Source organism: Triplophysa rosa, linkage group LG1, assembly GCF_024868665.1.
Source record: "Triplophysa rosa linkage group LG1, Trosa_1v2, whole genome shotgun sequence".
NCBI lineage: Eukaryota > Metazoa > Chordata > Actinopteri > Cypriniformes > Nemacheilidae > Triplophysa > Triplophysa rosa.
In genome coordinates, this window is record NC_079890.1 from 20,334,071 (window position 1) to 20,355,492 (window position 21,422).

General features: G+C 37.5%; 1 protein-coding gene across 1 annotated transcript; it reads right to left on the bottom strand.

Moving 5' to 3' along the window:
* Window positions 1-1,040: 1,040 nt before the first annotated feature.
* On the bottom strand, window positions 1,041-19,479 carry mmp2 (matrix metallopeptidase 2). The gene is made up of 13 exons (XM_057340866.1): window positions 19,099-19,479; window positions 18,563-18,789; window positions 13,797-13,945; window positions 13,536-13,664; window positions 13,159-13,332; window positions 12,852-13,025; window positions 11,342-11,515; window positions 10,711-10,866; window positions 10,398-10,524; window positions 6,080-6,216; window positions 5,594-5,753; window positions 2,844-2,953; window positions 1,041-2,045 (listed from the first exon to the last, which is right to left on the bottom strand). The coding sequence occupies exons 1-13, from the start codon at window positions 19,249-19,251 to the stop codon at window positions 1,942-1,944; spliced, it is 1,974 nt and encodes a 657-aa protein (XP_057196849.1). The 5' UTR covers window positions 19,252-19,479; the 3' UTR covers window positions 1,041-1,941.
* Window positions 19,480-21,422: the final 1,943 nt, after the last annotated feature.

Below are 21,422 nucleotides of genomic sequence, written 5' to 3' on the forward strand. Positions count from 1 at the left end.
GTAGTGAAACACAACTCTACGTATCATTTTCCATAATACTAAAATGTTCTTACTTCATAAACAACTCAGTAAGCAAAATTGTTGCATTATTATATTAGACTATACTCTTTATAGAACTAACCACTAGGTGTCGGTGTTTGCCTAGAAAAAGTCTTGAGGTAGCGCGTAATAATTGAAATCAATATTACTCCTCAAATACCCGTTGTTTTCTTTATACTATAAAAGTAGCCATGAATTCCAGTGTTAGTACAATGAACTGACACTATTGCTATAAAATGACAGTCTTATACAGTCGTGGCCAAAAGTATTGCCAGTGACATAAATGTTGTGTTTTGCAAAGTTTCTGTTTAAGATGTTGTGGTGTTTATTCACATTGTTTATAGATTATTATGCAGAGTGATCAGATGCATTTTAAATAATTGCAAAAAAAGCAACTCCACAAATGTCAATCCCATATAGAGAAGGTGTGGTAAAAGCGAGTCGATAAGCCATTATTCTTGGTAGCCTAATAGCCGATTTCTACATATAGCCAGAACTGTGAAAAGTTTATAAAAATGCAAATTAGTTAATGCATTATAAAGAAATCTAAACTAACAATGAAATAGAGCGTACTATTAAATAAAAATAAACCTTGAATAATGAATGCTGTAAAAAATTCATCTTTCTTTTTTAGCCATATCCTTCGGATATACTATATTGTAGCCACAGAGGCATCACATGAGTTGGTTATATAAACAGAATGTTGATTATGAGGAAATGTTCACTGAAACTTCAGAAATAATCTTTCAAATTCCTGTTGAAATTGCTTAAATGTTTCTATATAAAATAACTTATGAATGCATAACTGTACACTCTGTGTTTGGTTATATAAAGTATTCTACAATGCTTTTTACAAATTACATTTGTTGGTAGATGTTTAAAAAAGGGTTAATGTTTAATGTCAGTTGTTGTTAAATACAATTCTGAAATAAAAAAATTATTACCTCCAGAATTTGCTTCCAGCAAACAGGTATTATTGGCATTCATGCTTTCTAAAAATACTAGACAGTTAAAACCATGTGTAAAAGGAAAGTTATTCTTTATTTTAAGACAGATAGTGACAAAGTGCACAAAGTATATGGAAATAACAATAAAACAATCAAATATAAACAGATTGCATATGTCAATTACAAAACTACCAAAAAGAGAGAAAGTAGTACAAACGATTATTAATCAGTCTTCTCATGATACTTGCTTGACATGAGTCCATCATGAAACAAACCCTATACAGTCTTCAGGCAACCCGTGCCATGAATCTCTCTGTATCAAGAGAAGAAACAAGACTAACAAGAACAATGTGCTTTGACAGTTATTTGGTCTCTGTGTCCACAGCACATTTATCGTGTATAAAAATGTGTCCACTTATAAAACACAGGCATTTTATTATTTGCTACATTGTAAAACATAACTTTTATAGTATCAAAATATTACAAATGTGCTTTTAACACATTGTTTGGATGGACTTATTTTGTGCAAATTAATACAAAACAAACAAACAAACAGCAATCTAACTGACACTACTGCCACCTTTATATGCAAATGGTAATGTCAGCAGTTCTTTCAAATCAGATACACACATATTGTAGGTTACATTTGTTAGGGGCAGGAACCATAACACACACTTAAAAATGAACAAGAAATAAAACAACAAACGTAACAAAAATTACGAAAAGCCTTATTTGCCTATATTTAGCATGCAGAGATGATCCAGACTGTCAAGATAACCGCTAGACCTCTCTGGTTAGCTAAAACAGGTTATAATCTACTGTAGTAAACTCTGAATAACCAAGAGGGGCAGGATGGTAAATGTGAGTGCTGTCATTTGGCAAGGTACCGCTGACCTTGTTTACCTAATGATGAAGGTCAGTACAGAGTGCCATGAGCTGAATGTTCTGTTTACGTTCAGCAGCGTAGCCAGTCCCTTTTGATCTCCCCAACCTTGACGATTTTCAGACTGCTGTCATCCATTTTCATATAATGGGAATCTTTGAAGAAGTAGCTATAACCTGAAAACACGGCACAAGAGGAAACAACAAATCAAAATGGGAAACACCCATTTGACTTGAATACTTAATGATTGTGTAAGCTGTAAGTAACACATTTAATATACAGATTGAACATCCAGAGTAAATGCTGTATAGTGCTACAATCTTGAAATGTTGGCTTTAATTCAGAACCTAGAGAAGCTCTTCCTGCTTGCTTAGCTCCAAACAGCCCAATTACTCGCACAAACAAACACAAAGAAACCTTTCAGAGACTACACAGGCTTCCTCTATGAGGTGTGTATGTGTGTGTGTGTGTGTGTAAACTTGTATATTTGCGTATGTGTTGAAGGGAAAAGGCATGTGGTGGTTGTAAAAGCATGTGCTGCGAGTAAATTCCAGTAAACCTAAACGAAAAACAGTTATATCCTTCACCCCTCTCATTCTTTAAAACCATTCTCTCATTTTAAGTTTTTATGTGCTCTGCAATCAGAGGCTGTTGCTGGAAAATCTGCATCTTAAGCTGGGGAACTATATTGCTGGGATTTTTGTTGTTGAAGGCCTAATGCCAGCAGTAATTGGGTTGAAATTAACTGCCAACAATTCTCTACCAAGCTCCAGCCCTAAACACACACATTCACATCGAGGACTACAACAAACAGCGATCGAAACAAATCAGATATCGTTGTGAGAGCTAAAAGAGGAAAAGGGTCAGATAAAAACTCAATTCAGAGGTTAACATTTACTTTTAAATGTGTACTGTTAGCATAGGTGTAGAGATAATGTTAAACCAGAAGCTAAGCAGGTTGCCTCTTAAAGTACCTTCACCAATAAGACTGAGGGCGGCATCCAGGTCATCAGGGATAGAACTCCAAGAATCAGCAATAAGTTTCGGGAAGCCTGGATCCATCTTCTTTTTGCCTTCATTGTATCTGAGAGGTTATGGATAAAGATAATGAATTCCAGTATTTGTACAATGAACTGACACTATTGCTATGAAATGACAATCTTATACAGTCATCCCATATAGAGAACCTGTGGTCAATCCTCAAAAAGCGAGTGGATAAGCAAAACAAATTGTGATCAACTCAGAGCACTAATAATGCAAGAAAGGATTTCCATCAGTCAGCATTTGGCCCAGAAGCGAATATCCAGCATGCCAGAGCGAATTACAGAGGTTGTGAAAAACAAAGCTCAACACTGTAAATATTGACTCTTTGCATAATATGTTTTTGCTAATAAACGCCTTAAAACTTAAGATATGCTTATCATTGTTGTCCAGTATACCATAAAAACATGTGGGAAAATAATCTAGAAAAACCGAAGCAGCAAACTTTGCAAAACACAAAATTTATGTCATTTCCAATTCTTAATTAAAAAGAATACATCATCAACATCCTATACATCAACATTACTTAATGTTTTAACTAACATGAAATAACAATGCACAATACTTTTAGCATTGATTATTATTGGGTAATAGCCCATTTCTATACACTTTTCTCTGTTCTGGCTATAAAAATTTAAATTAGTTCATGCATTATAAACAAATCTAAACGAACAATGAAATACAGTATAGCGTACTAGTGAATTAAAATAAACCTTTATTAATGAATGCTGTAAAAATGAATCTTTGTTTTTTATCCAAGATCCTTTGGATATATTATACTGGAGCCACAGAGACATCACAAGTGTTGATTATATAAACAGAATGTTGATTATGAGGGAATGTTCACTGAAACTTTCAAATTCCTGTTGAAATTCCTTAAATGTTTTCTATATAAAATAACGTATTGATGCATTACTGTGCTCTATCTGTGTTTAGTTACATGACGTTTTCTACAATGCTTTGTACAAATTACATTTGTTGGTAGATCTTTAAAAAAAAGCAATACGCCTGCTCAGACCGCCAGCAACTGTGTCACTTGTTTCTTGCAAAGAGGTTGTTAGAAGGCATTCCTAGCTTTGGTTGTCCTAGAAACTAGGGATGCAACAATACAGCTCACCCATGGTTCAATACAAACCTCGGTTTTGGCCCACGGTTTTCAGTTCGGTTTGTATGGAGTTTAAATAGACCCAATACTCACGTGCATGGAATCCGCGTGCCCACGCGCGATGCAAACGCGCTTAGTGATAACCACGCGCGGAAAGCTGCTCCGCGACGGCGCATTTAAACTCGAGCGAGCAGAACAGTATCCGCAAGCGGAAAAGAATCCTCGCGCGGGCGCATTTCTGCTCCGCGAGCAAAAACTCGCGCGCGCGCGATTCTATACGTTTATCTATCTCAGCATACAGACAAACACGGACAGAGCCAGTTCACAGTGTAATTAAACGCACAGAAAATGTTTAACGCAAACCGGAAAATGTCCGTGGAGGTCGCATTGTGGCATCCCTACTAGAAACATTTATAAACCAACCCTGCAGTAAGAGATGAGAAACGGATGACGTGAGCTCCGCTGCTGTACTCCTATTGGTAGTTGCTCCCGAAAGTCGCTCATCATTTGCATAAAATTGAGCCTATCTCAACTTTGTCGAGTCTCTAGACACGCTAACTTCCTGTCGCCAACGGTCACTGTCGCTAGGCTACCATTGAAATGAATGACATTGCCTCGCTTTGTCGCAGGGTGTCACTGGTAAGGCTGTCACGATTATTAAATAACCGTCTCATCGACATTGTTTGACCTCAATCGCAATCATTTATTAGACAATTAATCGTCAGCCATATTTCATAATTGTGAAAGCCCTAGTCGCCCTATTTTAACGATCTAAGTGCATGGTCTAAAGCGCATGGTGCAGGTGCACTCAGGGCGTGTCCGAATCCACTTTTGCTAGTTTAGCGACGGGAAAACGATCGGCGCACCCGGGCGCCTAAACGGGTTGTCTCGATTCTCTTAATGAGTAATGGGTGTTTTTTGGGCGTAACATGCAGTAAACCAACCAGAGTCTCATCTCTCATTCCCTTTAAGAGCCACTTGCACTCGCGCTATGGCAGATTCGCTATTTACGTGGCAGAATTTGCAAGAGCAAAGACTGGACGCTTCTTCAGAGAGGAAATGCATCTTTAACCTCACGCACGAGCAGACCATCTACAGGACAAGCCGGATTTTTATCTTTATGCACACAATAATAATCTTTTACGCACACAATAATAATCTTTTACATTGTACTCCATTTCTTTTTTATATTTGGCATGTTTGTGTGCTCCTGCGCTTCCCTCTGTGTAATAAGTAAAGTGAAAGCACATTGTGGACCTGCCCATGGCGTATTTTCTACTAACGCGCTCTTTAAATAACAATAAAATATTATATTCTATTTTCAGTTCCTCAAAATAGCAACGTGCCAACAATGCGCCTGAAACACCTCTTTTTTAAACCAACGCCCATGGGCGCACAAATGAGCGCAAATGCATTTGCTATTTAAACAACGCACTGCAGGACGGGAAAATGAGAACTGCGTCGGGCTGCAACTAGCAAAAACACTTGCGCTGCGCCTTACGCCGGGTTTACGATAGGGCCCTTAATGTTTAACGTCAGTTGTTGTTAAATACAATTCTGAAACTAAAAAAGGATTACCTCCAAAACTTGCTCCCAGCAAACAGGTATGTCTTCTTGCTCTTGTGGAAGGAGTAAGCAGCATCAATACCCTGTAAATCTGAGGGAAGACCCATGGTGGAAATCTTCTTGGGATAGTCTCGCTCCAGAGTACTGGCCGAATATACCCACATCTCATCACCTAGAAAGCAGTTACAAATTATTTCATAAAACTGTGTTTGGAACAGACACACACTTAAAGCACACAACACACATACAATCTCAAACTAAGTGAGACCAAAATAGGCTGAAATAGCACATACATAGACCCTAAATAGAAAAAGTAGTACGTAGAATGGATGGATGAATTCAAAAGAGGGCCTTCACAATGACATGCAATCTTTCAGTCTGATGATCTATAATGTGTTTATCCTCTATAGGAACAGGCTATACTACAGGGCAATGTCACGACTAACACAGCATGTAAGATAAGTTTAGGTCCGGGTTATGGGGTATGTTCTTACTCACCTGCAAAGAAGACAGTCTTCTCCTCCAGCGGATTCTCATAAGCTGCATCAATCTTTTCTGGAAGTTCACTCCAGAATGTTGCCACCAGCATAGGACCTGTGGGCTTCTTTCTGACATCAGGCGTCCTGAAGAGGAATCTGCAACAAGATGGGTTACAGAACAGGGAGGCGAAATAAAAGATAAAATAGTTACATGTAATGAGATGAGATAAAACGTTACATGTAAAGCATATGAAGAGTTTTTGTTCCAAAATTAGATTACTCTGTTTTTAAACTTTTTCAAAAATCGTGTTTTTTATTGTGCATTCTATAATATCAATCAATTAATATAAATCAAACTGCAGTTGGTTTGGTTTTATTTAAGCCATAATAACTAACAACTAAATACAGCTAACTAACACGATAAAACACAATAAAAACATGATTTTTGAAAAAAAAACGTTCTCATTTTGGAACCAAATTCTTCATATGTACTCTAAGTAGTATAATGTGTGTGTGTTTAAAAAATGCCCTCATCGTTTAAATAAATGTCTAAAAGCTAAGTCTATAATATGTGAGGAGTAGAACCATAAGGGGGTAGAAAGTTCTGAGAGAGAGACATAAGAATGTAGGATAGAGAGAGAGAGCAAGCGAGCTGTACTTTGGTCACAATAAGGTGATTCACGGAGCAGCTGTTTCTTGTTATGGTTAAAGAGTGAGTTAAGATCCAGTTGGACATGTGCAAACTTGCCTGCTGCCCCAGCATTAACCACAGAAACAATACCCACCACCCCAGACCTCTTTCCATTGACCTATTTTTCAAAGGCCAACGACTTAGAGTTTCACAGAAAAAGACAGACTTCCAGACTGTAGTTCAGCAGACTAAAGTATTCTGTGAACTCCTCTGTCAACAGTCATTTCATTGTAGCTGCATGTAAAACTTTAGATCACAGTATCAGGTTAGAAAGGAGTTTGTAATCATTTGCCCCAAAGCTCCATTCCTTCAGCTGCACACACGTCTCTAAAACACGTTAGAACAGAAAAGAGACACTTGTTTAGTTCATCTGAAGACTGCAGCTGTCCTATAAATTAAACAATATAAGACATTAGAGGATTTCATTTTACAGAATGCCTCAGATGTAGTTTGTAATTATGAGCCAAAGATAAGATACAATAAAGACTTTCTGGTGCAGCTGAATAAACAAAACCTTAATAAACCTTTTGGGGGTGCACTCTCTGCCCCTACTTAGTCTTTCTCTTTATCCATCCCTCCTTCGCTCTGAAATGGCTTTAACAGCTGTAGCATTTATCCAGCTGGGTGAATATCTGAGATCTCAAGTCATATTGCCCAGATTGTAAAGTGAGATTCACTGGTGCAGCGATCCTCAGATTCACAGAATTATGGTGTAATATGATCATAACTCTATGTTAATGACATTTCCAGAGTGAAACGATTTTTCTCACAGCTGCCACAGACTACTTATCAGTGAAAATGGAGAGAGGTTCATGCACTTGAATACAAACCAACTTTGCTATTTAGATTTATATATGGTTTTAACCAAAAATTGGAAAATGTAATATTATATTAAAGGGGAGGTGCCACAGTGTTTCATGCATTCTGACTTCTTTAAAATTTTAAATCATGCTGGCTTCTCATGCTTGACATGGTCAACTTGTCAAAAAACGAGTTGGGCGTATGACGTTTCTGAAAGTTTTTTTTCGAACATGAAATTCCCTTAAGTAACAACTTTTCTTAGTCCCTTATTGGACAATTCTCCCGGAAAGCACGCCCACGCGTCAACCAGGGAGAGCGGGAGAAGGAGCATGCGCACATGACAACCAGCTTGAGCAAGAGAGAGAGACAGAGAGAGAGAGAGAGAGAGAGAGAGAGAGCACTGCGTTCGCAAAGTTCAGCTGTGTTTGTTTGTTCACTGCATTTCATTGTTGAATGTTAAATAAACGGTGGATATAACGCTGGATTTGGAGATCGTTTGAAACTGATAGATGGAGCGGTCCCAGCGCTAAAAGTTGCAGGTCATGAACCACACGCAGCAAGTGAAACTGAGTCAAATGTCTGTGTTTTGTTGGCAATCGGCGTGTACGTGCATAAGTCACACAACACGAACTTATAGTGAATCAACAGTTATGCGGGGATAATGCGATGATGTACAGTGTGCTCGTGCTGTAGTCCCACCCCCCCACACGTGTTCAGGGCTCGCCTTTCAGAAATAATCGTACAGCTGTATCTATCTTTCATAATTGTGATCAAACTAAAGACTCTTCAAAGATATTAAGTATGCAATACTACTCCATAGGTACTCAAGATTAATATGAGATTGGCAGAAACTGCATGCAATACATCCGCTTTAATATAATATCAACTATGCCAATAATGTAAATGTAATATAATATCAATTACATCAATTATGTAAATGTCATATAATGAAAATCAACAATATCAACAATGTAAATGTACACTAGATTACTTATTTTATGGTTATTCGGAATGGTAATTTGGTAATTTGCCTGTTTTGTCATAAATCTAAAAGCGTATGCAAATAATTAAAATGATTAAAATAATCAAAGTTTAAAAAATACTGAAATTGATCAATTTATTGCTTAAATATCGTGAGGAATGAGTGTTCCGAATGTTGCTCCTACATCGTCGCTGTCCTTCCAAAACCTCGATGTCCAAATTTGCTGTTTTTTAGGAAATGGAAAAAACACTTTACTTTTTAAATGACTTAATACTCTGTGAACTTTGGTTAGATATTCGCAAAACCCAGTGACAAATGTAAAGGGTGACTAATAATAATGATTTATAGCAAAAACAAAATAGCAAAATATGGCGATACAAGGTTTCAGAAGCACAGCACCATTATGTTAGTTCATATGTGGGTGATATATGAGGGATCTATAATGTGTCAAAAATCATTAGCTAAATTACTTTATTTAGATTAATGGTATCTAAATGATCTATCTCAGGAATTTGTTTAGATAAGAGGCCATTAAGCAATATGCAGACAAACTCCTTTCAGTGTGTGTATGTGTGTGGTCCTGTGATGCTCAGTGTAACCGCAGAGCAGTCAGCTTTAATACCGGACGTGTGCGTAGGATAGTGGGTGGTACTTTTTCCTTCCAAAGATCCTGACCCAAGAGCATGTTGTCAAGAACCAATGACAGCTCTCTTCATACTCTTCCAATGTTTGCTTTAGATATTTTGAAAAGCATCACCTCATCTGATTATAGGAGCAGTAGAGCATGGAAAGTTAAAAGACCAGAGTTTGTGTTATAGACAATAACACAAATGATATTTAAATTCACATAACTCAAATTCATATGTGTGTGCTTTTCTTTTCAGTGTTTCTCTGGCACTCACACAATATCAGAAGGTTAACTTACAAACTTAAAAAGAGAAAGAGGCCAGTAAGGAGCCACTTATGTGATTCATTACCGGCTGAGACAATCGTGTAAACAACACTTTCTGTGGTTTATGTCTGGCTCATTAAGGTTTGGATAAGTATGTGGTTTTTCATTTAGAGCACAAGACTGGTTATGGGTTAGATTTATACAAATAATGCTAAATGTCTAAGTTTTACATCTCCTATAAGAATAATCTTTAAAAAAAACAGTCTGTACAAACGTCTAAAGTCATGTTGCAAGAGTTTATCTTAAATATAGTAATCATGCTTTGCATTCAGCAAAGCACTCAGCAAATTCAGTCTCTCACTAAACCACCCTTGTACAATGTTTTGTTTGACTTACGGCTCAAAAAATCCCCTGAAATAGTAATGTTTGCGGTCAAGTATTTTCATTTTGAGATTCGTGGACTTTCCCTGCTCAATCCATTCTGCTGCAAGGTCATGGTGAGTATGCAGGCTTCAACATTAGCATTCTAAACTAACAACGTGGCTTCAGCATAGCTTAGATTCTTGTGTTGTTTAAAGCATCACACTCTTTTTAGTCTCTATATTGTCACCGATAATGATTAAAAAAGCTGTAGTACTTTTTTGTTAAATGGCAAATAAACTAGGTTTTCCCAAGATGGCCATAGGGCCATTTCCTGTGCATGCAAGCAGAAAGAAGTGGTTTTGAAACCACTGAAAACAGATGAACTGAGGAGGACCTGCCAGGAAACGCATGAAAGAAATAACTTTGACTTCTTTTTGACTGCTGAAATTCTTGCATAGACATTTCATGGAGAAACCAGTGCTGCGTTCCGCCTTGAATCTACCATTTGACATTTTATATTAACTTTGGGAATGGTTGAAAAAGGTGAAAAAAATCATACTAGATTCAAGACATCATTTTAAACTGGATGGGATTTGTGCTAGAATTACCTGTCTTTGAAAAAGAAAATCTCTCCTCTGATCTGGGCTACAGCATCAAATATGATGTTCTCATTACATATGTCCATTGGAGTGACTGGTGGCGTGTGAGTGGGCAATGGTTTGTCTGTTGGTACACCTGTAAAAAATAGAAAAGAGAGAAATAATAGAAGTCACAAAGAGATACAATACATTAATTATTATTTCCTTAATGCATATCAATATTTCACTTGATTAATATTTTCATGACAATATAGTAAACATTATGTTTGTCCTAGCACATTAAACATATGATCATTTTAAGAGTACTGTTTTTCACAGTTACCGTAGAGCTCCTGGATGCCCTTGATGTCATCATCAGACAGCCTTAGCGTTTTAGTAAAAGTGTACATGGGTGCCATGAGAGCACCAGGGTCCTCAGAGTGTTCCAAACCCAGAGCATGACCAAACTCATGGGCCGCAACCAGGAATAAACTATAGCCTGCGAAACAGAGACAGGGGCTGGTTTAATATTTTGGCTAAATTCAAACAGCCAGTCAGATAGAATCATATGGGACGAGACCAGGTGTGAGTGCAAAATATAAGGCCTACGGATTTAATGTGCACATATGCTGTTCATATGCAACAGATTGCTGAAGGCACCGTGTCCTTGCAACACCCTAAGGCGCTGTGTCCACCAAGGCGTTTCTGCCGGCATACGGCGTGTTTTTTCAATTGTTTCCAACGGAAAAAGCTAGTGGTTTTTTACTGGCTCTGCATTTTTCCCATGCTCAGTGCCAACGTTCGACCGGGCACCCAGAGTTGAAAAATGCTCAATTTGGGGCAGAACGCTCAGATCATATGCGCCTGCAGCGGGCGTTTTCAGTCGTGTAAAAACGCCTCGGTGGACACAGCCCTTAAGTACTGAATATTTAGCTAGCAATAATTATACAAACAATAAAGCACAAAAAAAACACCTTGGTCAGGACAGAAGCCCCACTTGCGATCATCATCAAAGCTTTTGGTGACGGCGCACCACATCTTTCCATCACTGCGGCCAGAGGTGGTGCAAGAATCATAATTGTTGCCCAGGAATTTAAAGGGGAAGACACAAGGAGCACCCTCAGAATTACCTCCAACAGTCGACATAGCTGTAACGAAAAACACATATACACAAACATGCTAAAAACTGGCAATAATTGAAGTCCACTAAACATTTAAACAAAGCACAAGATGCATTGCTCAAATAATGAAATATTATATACAAATAACAATATGGTTGCAAAAACAAACTTCTCAACCACTCTAGAATACTAAGACGGTCAGAGTTTCGGTTATATGGAAGTCATCTGTTTCTCAAATCTGACGTCAAAAGCTTTAACACTGGTACTTAGTAGTAAACCTGCATATTAACTGCTGTAAGTGTTATTAGATCACAGTGTTTGAAACTAAATGACTGGAGCTAAGAGAGGAATTAGAGAGGTCTTTCTGACTCACCAGTCTCAAAATGAAGGTAACGGAGCTGTGTTATTAAAGTCAGGCTAAAATAGTGAGCTTTGGTTTGTCTTTAATGTAAAGTGAGGGCTTGCACAACTCTGGTGTTGTTGTTCGAAGAGACACTTATATTCAGCACACACAAATAGGAAGACAGGGCTGCATTCCCAGAAAATTACAACCAGATGAGGATTTCTGTGCTCTTGGCTTACTTAAACCAGAACGCCATGGAAAATATCTCCTAATAATGAGAGAAACTTTAACAGCCTACTGGAAACTTGAGAGTAAATTCAGAATGGGTGTTTTTGCATTTATTTTCATTCATTTTGTGTCTGGTCACCCTCACATCTAAAGCAATTCAAACACAATGGGCATTATATATTTCACAGAGAACTGTTCTTACTAATAAACCTGTACTCATTTTTCCTCTTGCCTGATTAAAGACAACTGTTGTGCAACTTATGTTTTTCATGTTTAAGCAACATGATGTTTAAGCAACTCAATATTACTAATATTAAATAAACCACTTAAATAAACCACAACCATATCAATGTTAAACCATTTTCTGATCTCAATAATAAAGTAATCTCCTAAAAGAGGAAGTTGCATTTTGCCGGTACTCAATAATACAGATTTTTGTGAATCAATTTGCAATGTTTCCAATGCCTGATCTACTTTGCATATTAAGTTGTATACAAATCATATAATTAATTATAAAAAAAATTCATTTGTGGATTAATTTTTAAGATTCTAAATACAACAAAATCCAGCAATAATAGCGTATATAACAAGAACAGTCTTACACCGTGTCTACACAGGACACGGCACGGCGCGACACGATAAAGGACACATTAGAACCCATTATCACTTTACATTTTGTCCACACTGGATGCGATGCGACACGACAAGCCCAAGTCGTGCCGGTCGCATCCAGTGTACTACACACGCTGATAGCAATTATCGTGAAATGAAAAATTGCTATTGGACACTTACACGTCTCTGGACAGAATCCATAGGACTTATCCTGATCATAGTTTTCTGTGGTGGCACACCAGCGGTACCCATCATCCCTTCCTGAGGTAGTACAACTATCATATTTCTCTCCCTGGAATGTGAAGGGGAACTTACAAGGGGCTCCATCTCCATTTCCACCCAATGTGAACAGCACTACAACACAGGAGATTGATAAATGTTTCTGACATTTTTAACATTTCTTTCCCATATTACATCAGAGCTATAAGTCTCCTAATTGTATATTAAATATGTTTTATCGTACCACAGTACAACAAAGGGTACTTACACTCATGAGGACAGAAGCCATACTTTGCGTCTTCGTCAAAGTTGTATGTGGTAGAACACCACAGGAATCCATCATCTCGACCCTGAGAGGTGCAGCTGGTGTACTCCTTACCCATAAACAAGAACGGAAACTTACAGAATTCCCCTTCGGCATTACCATACTTGACCTTTACCACTGAATCAAGGAGAGAGAACCTTTAGTTAAATTCAATGACATTTGATGAATAGATGCTTTCTTCAAGTCAGGTTAAGATCTGACAAGTTCATCTACCTTAGATGAACTACTAAATGGTTTTCAAATATGTTTCTTTAGTATTGCATATATTTAGTATCAAATTGTTACATAAGCGACTAGAAACAATACATTTGAAATGATACCTTGCCCCTCTCCTAATGTCCACAGCTCATCATCATCAAAGTGAGAGTCTCCTCCAATACCGGCTCCAGGAGCAAAGGCATGAGCCAGCAGACCATCTTTCCCATCAAATGGGTAACCATCACCATGTTCTACAGACAAAATAACACATTTAACCCTTGAGTGACTGCAACTGACATAGTATTGAACATACTGTAAGTGATACGAGAACACTACATAGATGAAATGTATTAGAAATATAGATAAATGATTTTATGAACTACCATTCCGGCCAAAGTTAACCATGATGTCAGCTTCTCCTTCTGTGATCCTGTGGAAGTTTAAGGGTGTGACATCACTCCACACTTTAAATGCACGATAGAACGCATCATCAATTGTTTCTTCATCCAGATCTGGAGTGTGACCTAAGATCCTGTGGATGGAAGAAAGCTTAATGTTCATCATTGGGTATGTAATAATTTCTGAAAGAGTTATAAGAAACCTCTTTAAGATCCAAGATGTTGGTAGTTTGTGAATCGAAACTGGTAAAAGAAGACGTAAACCTTTGAATACCACTGATTATAATGGCAATAAACTTCCCGTGCTACTTCGTCATCCATAAAAAAGAAAAGTGACATTTCTCAGAAGCAAGATGGCCAAGGTATCACCAATATAGCCAGCTCAATACAATCACCCTAAACCAGTCACCATCAGTGATCAATTCTGCACTTACACACACCTATCACAATAACGTTGTACTGATACACTGATCACCTGCTGCTGTGCAGCATGCTCTGGTTTCTCCTAAGGAAGATGCTCCACCAAACCAAAACCAGGATTGTCAAATCCAAACCTGAACTGGCATTACAAGGCAGGTTGAAATGGTCCTTAAAAGGACACCTGATGCAGAAGAAAAATGGAGCAACATCAGAGGCTGCAAACATATTTGGCAGTTTCACGAGACCTAAGAGAATTACTTATGCCAACCATAAGGGAGTCATCATCACAAAACCAACTGAAACATAGCTGAAACCTTTCAGACATCATGCCATAAGAATGTTTATGCCAGGAAACAATAAATCCTAGTAGATCCATGCTAACCTAAGCAAATAACTAAAAGTGCACTACACTACAGCAGTTGGACAATAGTGCAGCTATATGGCTTAGTCAGGGTAGGCACCTTTACTTTGATTTTAATTTATTAAGAAGTAAACCAAAATGTAATATGCCGTTTACCCCAACCAAGGTATATTTTTGCAAGACTGGATACAAGGCACATACTTAACAGGAGTCCTGGGTCATGAGTAGTCTAAGCCACGCTCACAAGCCGTTTACTGACCACCTGATGTGTATCGTACACAAAACACTCTTGATTTAGCCTGATCAAATCTTAATAATGTTATGTAACATCCAGGGGTGTATTATAGAAAGCAGGGTTAACTTACCGTCAGCTAAACCCTGAACTCTCGGTTGATTAACCCAAACCTTGCTTACTCGGGGTATGTCGGTTCCAAATCACCTGAGAAGAGTTAGTTTAATCAACCTACCGAAAGATACCCATAGTTAATGCGCGCTCACAGAAACAACATGAAGACATTGTCAATGGATCACAGATTTCACGAGTCACCATGGAAACGGCCGGGAAGCTTAAAGTTTTTGACTGTAAAACAACTGATTATAAATCAGAGTTTTTTTCACAGACTTAAATCTGCATCAGTGTATAAAGTGCGGAATAAAATCATAAAATTAAATTATTTAGGTTATGTGTTTATAAAACTCTAAATGCTATAAATGAATTATTTAATTAAAGATATACATATTTTAAATATATGCACTATTTTTATACTATAATATTTAAAATATATACTCATCATGGCTATTTTTGTTACATAAACTGTAGATTTGTTGAGATGTTTGTAACTGTAATTTTAACGTGTTTACCATGGTATTTTACCAAAATTGTGTTGTGTGTATGTATCACATTGGTAATTTTGAAGGCAGTATTAAACCTCTTTTTTGTTCCTTCTCTGTATGTTCCTTAAAAAATATACCTTTATTTGGTTTTCTGAAAACTGACTTAATAATTAATTTACAGCAGAGGATGAAGGTCTGCTGTGACATGCGGTAGAGGTTTAAAATGTTAGGCCCAGTCATATATACATAATAATCATGTAGCCTATGTAGCCCTTTCAAATACACATACATTTTGTTTTTTTGTTTGTATCTTTTGACTTTGTTTGCTAAAGGGCCATGGCTTTCCAAATGTTAAAAGAGGTGGAAACAGCCTATCCTGAAAGGCTAATTGTAATTTGGAGAAAGGCCTTTCTATACTAAACTGTAGGAGGAGGCTGAGGATCAGAAACACATTTTTATGGAATACAGTCAGTATGAAAAACCTTAAGTCTAAGTATCTTATGTATTTTTAATGTAAATGGTTAAGATTATAAAACTGCCAGCCTGGGATTCGAACTCGCAACCTTTGAAGTTTTAAATCTGGCTCTCTAACCATTAGACCACAACTATCTTTGACCCAATGCATCAAATATTGCATAATAAGTGGACAAGAGTAATGCTATGCAATCCTCGGGAGTTAAAATACTTCACTATTAACATCCTTTAACTGTTGGAAATTGTAAGATGTGTATATATCCAGTGATATTTGGAGATGTTTTAATAAACCTAATTCAAAGTATATACAATATTTAATATAAATAGCCTACATAAAGTTTAACAATAACAGTTTACATTATTTTATTTAAAGATTATTTCATTTTAAAAGGTTAAATAATAAAGTTAATAAAACAATTAGTTGTGAATGCTAAATTGCGATTGGTGAGATTGGAAAAGTAATTGTAATATTGCTGTAAAATTATAATAAATTATACGTAATCTGTGCTTCCACGCCCACTTGACGCTCATCAAAAACGCACACATGCGCAGACAACCCCTAAAGCTTAGTAACATTTCCTTCAAATGAACTAACCCAGGAACATAACCTGCTCCGGAGCAGGTTATCTTCAGAGAGTAAGTTGCTATGGTTACTTACATACCCTGAAAGTTATCTCCATTTTTGGAACCGAAAGTTGGGGTTATCAGCTAACTAACCCTTAAACTTACCCGGGTATGTCACATAACCAGCTTTCTGGAATACACCCCAGGTTTAGGGGCTATTACACCCCAGTTATTAACTATTATTGTTTGTTGCCTAGCCCCCTGATTTCCAGTCATTTTCTCCAAGATGGTGACTTCAATGTAATCTGTTTTGAGTAAAACCATGAATGTTTATCTCTAAGGGCTGTTTGTATTATGTTTAAGAGTGCAACTTTTTTGTTTTATTGAAGAGGTGTCGCATACTGAGTTACTAAATTACCAACATAAATGTCTATATTAAATTATATGAAAAGACACACGAAATTGTGCAAAAAACACATGTGATGACATGTGAAATGTGTGTTTTTGGAACATTTTGGTGTGAATTCCATGTGAATTCCCACGTGAAACCCATGGGATAACATGTAAAAACCCATGAGTTAACATATGCGACATGTCTCCACATGTGATCACATGTTCTTCACGTCACCACATGTTGCACATGTCATCCCATGGGTTTTTACATGTTATCCCATGGGTTTCACGTGGGAATTCACATGGAATTCACACCAAAATGTTCCAAAAACACACATTTCACATGTGATCACATGTGTTTTTTGCACATGTTAAACACATGTTGTATACATGTGATCACATGCGAAAAACATGTAAAAAAAACATGTGAAATTCATGTGTCTTTTCTGTAAGGGCAGTGATTATGCAAGAATTCTAGATGAGCGAAGCTGATGTTGGCAGCAAAGCAGAGGTTGAGCCATTTTTTCCCTTAAATCTGCATACTCGGTCTGAAAACTGGCTACTGGTTTAAAATAACAACATACTTGTGGTCATGACTCATGGGAAATACTGCCAGGGCATGTAGACCAGTAAATCTTCTCGAGCTCCCAAGTTTGTCCTTACTTTTTTACAATATTCTATAATAAATATTTAAAGCATATAACATATATTCTATAACCTGTGGACCAATTAACACACTTTTTTAGTTTTAAAATACTTTGCAGTAAATAAATTGTCAGGATAGTCATTTTATAACCTCTAATCAGTTTTGATTAGTTGTTCCCTTTGAAGTTCCAACTCCATATTTTTGGGGGAGCGTCCTGCTAGGAACATTTGAAAACGAATCTTGTTTTTGCTCTGTGTTTTTGATCAGATTACTGGCTCAGAACACACAAAGTGTTCTTTTCTGTAACATAAAACAATAGCTTAAAAGGATTTAACAGATTTGGAAGGCACTTTTATCCAAAGCAACTAATAGAGCATTACCTCTAAAACATTTAAAGGGGTCATATGGCGCGAATACGTGTTTTATGTGTTTTTGTTGTTATAAGTTGCACATGCATGTATTAGACATGTAAAATTGTAAAAATTAAACTGTCAGAACAAAAGATGCATTCTATCTAAAAGCGAATGCTCACCCAGACCTGCATGCCTGAAATGTCTCATGTAACCACACCCCCACAAATCTACGTCAGTTCGTGGTATGATTTGACTAAGACCGCCCAAATGTATACGCAAGTAAGGTGGGCGTATCTGTCAGTACAACTGCTTTGGAACCTGATGTTCCAAATAAGGTAAGAGGCGTTACATTTCCGTCACGCGCTTGCAGTATTCGACCAATCACTACGCACTGGTTAACTGGCCAATCATAGCACACCTCGCTTTTAAAAAATCTGCGCGTTTCAGAGAGGCGGGTCAAAAAGGAGATACAAACATGCACGGTATGTGGAAAATACAGCGTTTTTTAACCTTAAATCGTGTATACACATTGCATTACATCTAAAACAAACAATAATATTCGTTTTAGCCGTCATATGACCCCTTTAAAAAATATATGTCCAGTCTGAGAATGAAATTCATGTAGCCAGCAGCATGCTCTAGATGGGCCACAAAAAGGTTTGTCTGACAAACAATGGGGAGCCATAACTGGGGAGTAACCACACACCTGTACGTGACATTCTTCTGCCCCCACTTGGGTTTCCTGTGAAAGAAATTGTAATTGGCCACATCAGGAACTCCACATCTTGGCTTCTTCATGATCTCTACTGTCTGCTGGTCAATCTCCCCAGTTTCTGGTAGAGCAAAAAACTTTTGCATCTTCTTTAGCGTGTCTTTCAACACCATCAGATTACACCTGTCTTCTGGGCAGCCATAGAACTTGTTCAAATAGTGCTGTGGAAGAGAAAAGGTTCAGAGAAATACAGTGAAAAGAGAAAGGCAACCTAACTGGAAATGATCACCACATTCCACACTTCCCAAAAATCATCACATTTCGATCTTGTGGTTTAAAGGTTCAATTTAACATTGCATCAATTAAAAAGTGAAAACACTGCACAAATACTTTGGCCCATACAAATTGTGTCAGGAAGAAATATCAAAACAAACAAACAAAACACACAAAAGGTTTAATAAACATCAGTCACATTAACAAAAATTCTGATATGGAGACGACTTCAGTATCTCAAGTTAATGAACACTCACCAAGGCCACCTCTTTGTCTGTGCGAGAAGTATCATCGCCTGGGAACCTTATGATGGGTGAGGGCGCAGCAAAGGTTTGCAGGGAAGCAAAAAATTGCACGAGGAATACTTTAAGAACAACATGCCTGCAGCTGAGAAACTTACAGCACACCATTTTGGTCCCGTTGAGAAGTGCCTGTTTTAAAAATAAGATGGTAAGTTAAACAGGCCTTTTCGATGCGTTTCTCCGACTGCACAGCAAATGTTCTTTCTGTTCCTCAGCGACACATCCTGCTCCAGTGCTCTGTGTTGCTGTATGTTCTGCATGCACACGCACTTTTCTGATGCTTGAAACTGCGCAGCCTCCAGATCCAAGAATTCAGAAGAGCAGTGAAATCGGAGACGCGACAGCGAGCGGAGAGTTGTGTGTGCGCGTATCACAGAGAGAGAGAGAGAGAGAGAGAGAGAGAGAGAGAGAGAGAGAGAGAGAGAGAGACTGGACGTTTGAAGAAGTTTACGTACGGCCAAGTAAGGTTGTTCTTACAATAATGTTGTTTTGGTGAATAGCTCCCAACATAGAGCACGACAGAATACACCAAACAAACACAACAAAGTCGTCACAAGTATTGCGCATACTGCACGATAAAACAGAACTGTGATGGCACACACAGGATTCATAATGTATTATACAAGGATGTTAGTTTGTTGTAGGATTGAAACGGTTTTTTTTGTCTGATTCCATGTTGTTGTTGACATGTGCTCTGAAACTCGTAGGCTTCAACGGTAGTAATGTAAAGCAGATTAAATCAAATGCGCACACACCACTATTAGCACAATTGTCCGTCTGATTAGCTATATGGATTTGTATTTAACTATTTTTGGTGAAGGTAGTTAAAATATACGTAAATATTTAAAGATGCCATGAATTAAAACCACAATTTTAACCCCAGCTTTTGTTATATAAGAGGGAATCGTATTCACGCGAACATCATGTAAGTGTCAGAACTGAAAACGCCCTTGTTACTGAGATTACATCTGTTATTGACACCAGGCCCAGCGAACGCCATGTTCTGGAATGGACCTGTTGAACACCGCTGCGCCTCCACAGAAAGAATATCAACGACTACTTCTCAAGCCCCGCCCACTGGTTCGCGAAGGATAATTATGAAGTAACACAAGTGGCGCGGAACCATATACTGTGCATATAGTGTGGGATGGCCCCTACAGAAACAGACGATCAGTCTTTTCTACTTATTAGAAATAATGTTTCTATAGGCATTTGAAGTGGAAAAATGTGTATTTCTCCAAAACGCTACAGTAAAATAAATCCATATATGGTGTGCATATAGTGTGGGATGGCCCCTACAGAAATCCATCATCAGTTTTTTCTACTTATTAGAAATAATGTTTCTATAGGCATTTGAAGTGGAAAAATGTGTATTTCTCCAAAACGCTACAGTAAAATAAGTCCATATATGGTGTGCATATAGTGTGGGATGGCCCCTACAGAAATCCATCATCAGTTTTTTCTACTTATTAGAAATAATGTTTCTATAGGCATTTGAAGTGGAAAAATGTGTATTTCTCCAAAACGCTACAGTAAAATAAGTCCATATATGGTGTGCATATAGTGTGGGATGGCCCCTACAGAAATCCATCATCAGTTTTTTCTACTTATTAGAAATAATGTTTCTATAGGCATTTGAAGTGGAAAAATGTGTATTTCTCCAAAACGCTACAGTAAAATAAGTCCATATATGGTGTGCATATAGTGTGGGATGGCCCCTACAGAAATCCATCATCAGTTTTTTCTACTTATTAGAAATAATGTTTCTATAGGCATTTGAAGTGGAAAAATGTGTATTTCTCCAAAACGCTACAGTAAAATAAGTCCATATATGGTGTGCATATAGTGTGGGATGGCCCCTACAGAAATCCATCATCAGTTTTTTCTACTTATTAGAAATAATGTTTCTATAGGCATTTGAAGTGGAGAAATGTGTATTTCTCCAAAATGCTACAGTAAAATAAGTCCATATATGGTGTGCATATAGAGTGGGATGGCCCCTATAGAAACCCACCATCAGTTTTTTCTACTTATTAGAAATATAGTTTCAATAGGCATTTGAAGTAGAAAATATTGTATTTCTCCAAAACGTTACAGTGAAATATATCCATATTGTGTGCATATAGTGGGGTATGGCTCCTACTTAAACCCACCATCATATTTTTTTACTTATGAGAAATAATGTTTGTATAGTCAATTATATTGGAATAATATTTTTCAAACAAAATGCTTTCAAAAAACATACTGTAGTTAAACCTGTTCAAATCGATGGGTACTGT

What these genes read in the sequence shown, in the direction of transcription:
- mmp2 (XM_057340866.1), bottom strand. Translation starts at nt 19,251, where the DNA reads ATGGTGTGCTGTAAGTTTCTCAGCTGCAGGCATGTTGTTCTTAAAGTA. An exon ending in GGTTAACTTTGGCCGGAATG is followed by an intron (nt 13,665 to 13,796) that starts GTAGTTCATAAA and finishes TTTTGTCTGTAG; the next exon opens with AACATGGTGATGGTTACCCA. An exon ending in CCTCAGTCTTATTGGTGAAG is followed by an intron (nt 2,046 to 2,843) that starts GTACTTTAAGAG and finishes CCGTGTTTTCAG; the next exon opens with GTTATAGCTACTTCTTCAAA.